Here is a 3,507-nt window from a genome sequence, read left to right as displayed (position 1 = left end):
ATTGTAATATCTAATGTGGTTTTGGGAGGGAACATCATTGTTTCAAACACAATACACTGTAGTATGTATATACTCTTATATATTTAAATTTGAGCGGTAGGCCCTGCTATTTTAAATTTGAATAGTAGGAAATGGATTTTTTACTGAAGTTGAGAATAGAATTTTTAACTGGCAGCTTGATCTGTAGCTTAGCAGTTACCTCCTTCCTCTAAACGCTTGTTTGTGTTGTAATGCTCTACATTCCCATGAAAAATAAATCCCCAAATCTGTCTTTTTTGCAGGAAGTGTGAGTTATTCTCATGCTCTTATGGTAAACTGAACTTGGCAGAGAAAGAAGCATCCGTGTTTGTTGAGGTCCCTAATAATCCAAGGCATGTTGGTAGGAGTGTGCTCACTACCACGGAGAATGTGGAGAAGCTGTCCCCAAAGAGAGCTTTATGTACTGTCTAGCTCAGGGTTTAGTGCCGATTTCCCCTTTATTAGGATTTAGCAAGCTACTTTATTTACTTATGTGTCCAAGGAATTCAGATAACTTGACTTTCCACCGAGAAAATATTTACTTGTCTTATCAGACAGGGTGCTTAACTTAGAAATTAAGAGTCCTGAGTTAAATTTAAAATTGGTGGAGCAGTCTTAACATGATGTAGTCTATTTAATGTCTTGGCAATCCCTCTGGCTCTTCTCTTTGGACATTTCAGGAGACAGACTGGCAGCAGTTGAAAACTGAAACCGGGTTGTACCCAGAATGAGACAGATCAGAGAAAATTTGCACGAGTAACTGTCTGTGTGCTTCCTTAAATTAAAATGTGACACGTTTACTTAAAATAGACTTTTATGTTGTTTGTCAAAGCTATTCTGACTGCAGGATCGACGGGGCTGAAACGGAAGCTGGCTTCAAATTCGTTCTGTGGAATAACCATATCTGTCGCTTGCAATCTGGTCATTACATCAGACGAGTTGTTGTGATAAAATAAGACATGCTTTACAATGCGCTTGAGCCACTTGCCCCCACTAGACCTGAACTTTATTACTCAGAGGAAAAGCATGCATTTACAATATATTCTTAGCTGTGCCGGCCCATCACTCAGCTGTCAAGTCCTCTCAAATCTAAAATAGAAGCTGGCCAATGGGAGGCCGCCTGCACTCTGCCCGTGAGCTGAGTCGGATGTGGGCAGGTTTACTGTGCCGCAGTCGGTGTGGAGGCAGCAGGATGTAGAGTAGTCACATTTTTTCTGTGGAGTCCCTGACAGGGACGGCCCTGGAAAACACCTTTCAAAAAATAAGCAATAGGAGGAGTTACGAGACCTGGCTCAGGGCTGTTTTGACTCACGTGCGGGGCACATTTCCAAGCATCATGAAGGCGGAGAAGGATGCTGAAGATGAAGGCGGTGTCTTTAGAGATGCAAGCTAAGTGTGGCCCAGCAGAGGATTGTTGAGCAGGACAAGCTGGATGGAGAGGGTCTGAGTCACTCCCTGGGAGTTGGTCTGCGGGCTGGCTTTGTTCGCTGCAGAGATTCGTAAGCTACTGCGAAGTAGTTTGCTGTTAGCAACAAGCAAGGAAACGGTCTGTGATGAAGTGTTGGCTTTCTTGTGCTCCTGCTCAAAAGAGAGTAGGTATCCCAGCGTGCGGTGTAGCCTAACTAGCGGTTCTCAACTGTGCCCTTTTAAAATGTCCTATGACGTGGCAGGTGCTTTGAGTGCTTTCGATTTATTGTTTTCTTTCTGGCTGATTTGACTAGCAGGTTGTGCTTCGTGGTGGAAAACAAGAGTTGGGGCTGCTTTCTCTGGGTTTCAAAAGCACCTCATGGAACCTTCATAACTGGGCAGTATTACTGTTAACTGCCAGGGCACCCGCACTGGAAGCAGTGTGTGGCGGAGGAGACCGGAAAACCATCTGATAATATGCAGTTTTTATTATGTTGAATTATCTTTCGAAAAACCTTAATTTGGGACTTTATACCTTTTTTTTTTAATTTATGATTTTTTATTGCGTTAAGTTGAACCCCTCCACCGGCAAGTTTGTTCATTGTTTTAATGACAAGGATAAACTAGTCAATTGAGGGCACGTATTTGTGTGCTGACCATAATTGAATCCCTTAGGCATTTGAACCCACAATGCCCTTTAAGCCACTTCCACCACCCCTCCCCATTGTAGGGGCACCGAGCTGTTGTCTTGTTCTAATGCTAAAGAAAGGTAATGTCTCAAATGTAATCTGAACTTGGAGCCAGTAGATAGGGACTGCTGTCTACTCATTGTTGCAGCGTGAATTTTCAAGTTAGGAGAGGTGAGTTTCTCCTCAAGGTTGACTAAGAGTTCTGAAATTTGTGCATGTATTTGAAAAACTCCATGAAAGTAGTAAATTTCAGTAACGAGTTAAAGTTTGAATGTAATTTTTTCATATTTAATTTTTATATTGAGTTTTAGTTTGTTAAGGAAGGCATTATGTGTTTACCAAGAATATTGGTAGTAAGGACTTCTTTTGTTTGGCAAGGATCAGATAGAAAATAATCACATAGCAAGCAGGAATATGATCACCTAAGAGATTTGTTTTCTTTTAATTCAGAGATCTCTGGGTGCAGGATTTGCTGTATAAGCTAAGTAAAAAGTATGTAGACCTTTTAATTGTTGTTGTTCTAGAAATACTACTGGAATTCGCCCAGAATTTAACAATAGGTTATTTAAACTTACTTAAGTTACTTAAACTAATAATAGTTTAAAATTCTTCTTGTTGAGAGAGCATGTATTGAGGTCTATCTTTTGATATTTCTCTTTACTAAGAAAAGAGCAGAATAATTGTCTTGAAAATATTTTTCCAGAGCTAACAGTACCTTGATGCAATTAAAACTAAGCATGATACGTTTAAAAAGAAATACTTCTTTTGAGCTTCCCTTTCAACTACAGCTACATGGAATTTTGTTAAAATTACAAAATTGCTGGGGTTTTGTTTTTCCTTTCAACAAAAGCAATATGAGGGGGCTGTAAAAAGTTCGCAAGGAGTCTGGTGGCATAGTGGTTACGTGTTGGACGGCTTCCGGCAAGGTCAGCAGTTTGAAACCACCAGCTGCTCTTTGGGAGAAAGACAAGGTTTTCTACTCTCTTAAAGACAGCCTCGGACCCCTCCCCGGGGGCAGTTCTGTCCTAGTCCGACGTGGTCACTGCGTGTTGGAATGGACTTGGTGGCCGTGGGCTTGGTTTGGTATAGGCATATCGAATTGCTGTCCATGTTGCCTTTATGTGCACAAAGACGACAATGAAGTTATTTTTCCTCCTGAAGATTACAGCCATCAGTCAACAAGCATTGCAACTAGGGTGCCCGTTCACGCACACACGGGTTTATTCCGACCAGAGTTTGTTTAAACATGTCTCTGATCACTGGATGGCCATCGACACGCTCTCTGTCGTGCGCCTGTCTTCCTCTTGTTAGGCTGCCTTCAGAAATACACCCCACTCAGCACACTGACTCCTGAAGGCTCTGTTGGACCAGTGACATTCAGAGCACAGAGGTC

At 41.8% G+C, this 3,507-nt stretch overlaps 1 protein-coding gene across 1 annotated transcript in view; it reads left to right on the top strand.

Moving 5' to 3' along the window:
• Positions 1–1,244: 1,244 nt before the first annotated feature.
• Positions 1,245–3,507, top strand: part of UACA (uveal autoantigen with coiled-coil domains and ankyrin repeats) — a 54,683-nt gene continuing 52,420 nt past the window's right edge. Inside the window, exon 1 of the mRNA XM_045285703.1 lies at positions 1,245–1,610. Coding sequence (XP_045141638.1) covers positions 1,572–1,610 — 39 coding nt within the window. The 5' untranslated portion in view covers positions 1,245–1,571. The remainder of the gene's footprint in view (positions 1,611–3,507) is intronic.

This window comes from Echinops telfairi, unplaced genomic scaffold (genome assembly GCF_000313985.2).
Source record: "Echinops telfairi isolate 266 unplaced genomic scaffold, ASM31398v2 ScPeMD7_7475;HRSCAF=8513, whole genome shotgun sequence".
Classification (NCBI taxonomy): Eukaryota; Metazoa; Chordata; class Mammalia; order Afrosoricida; family Tenrecidae; genus Echinops; species Echinops telfairi.
This window is presented reverse-complemented; position numbering and strand designations above follow the sequence as displayed.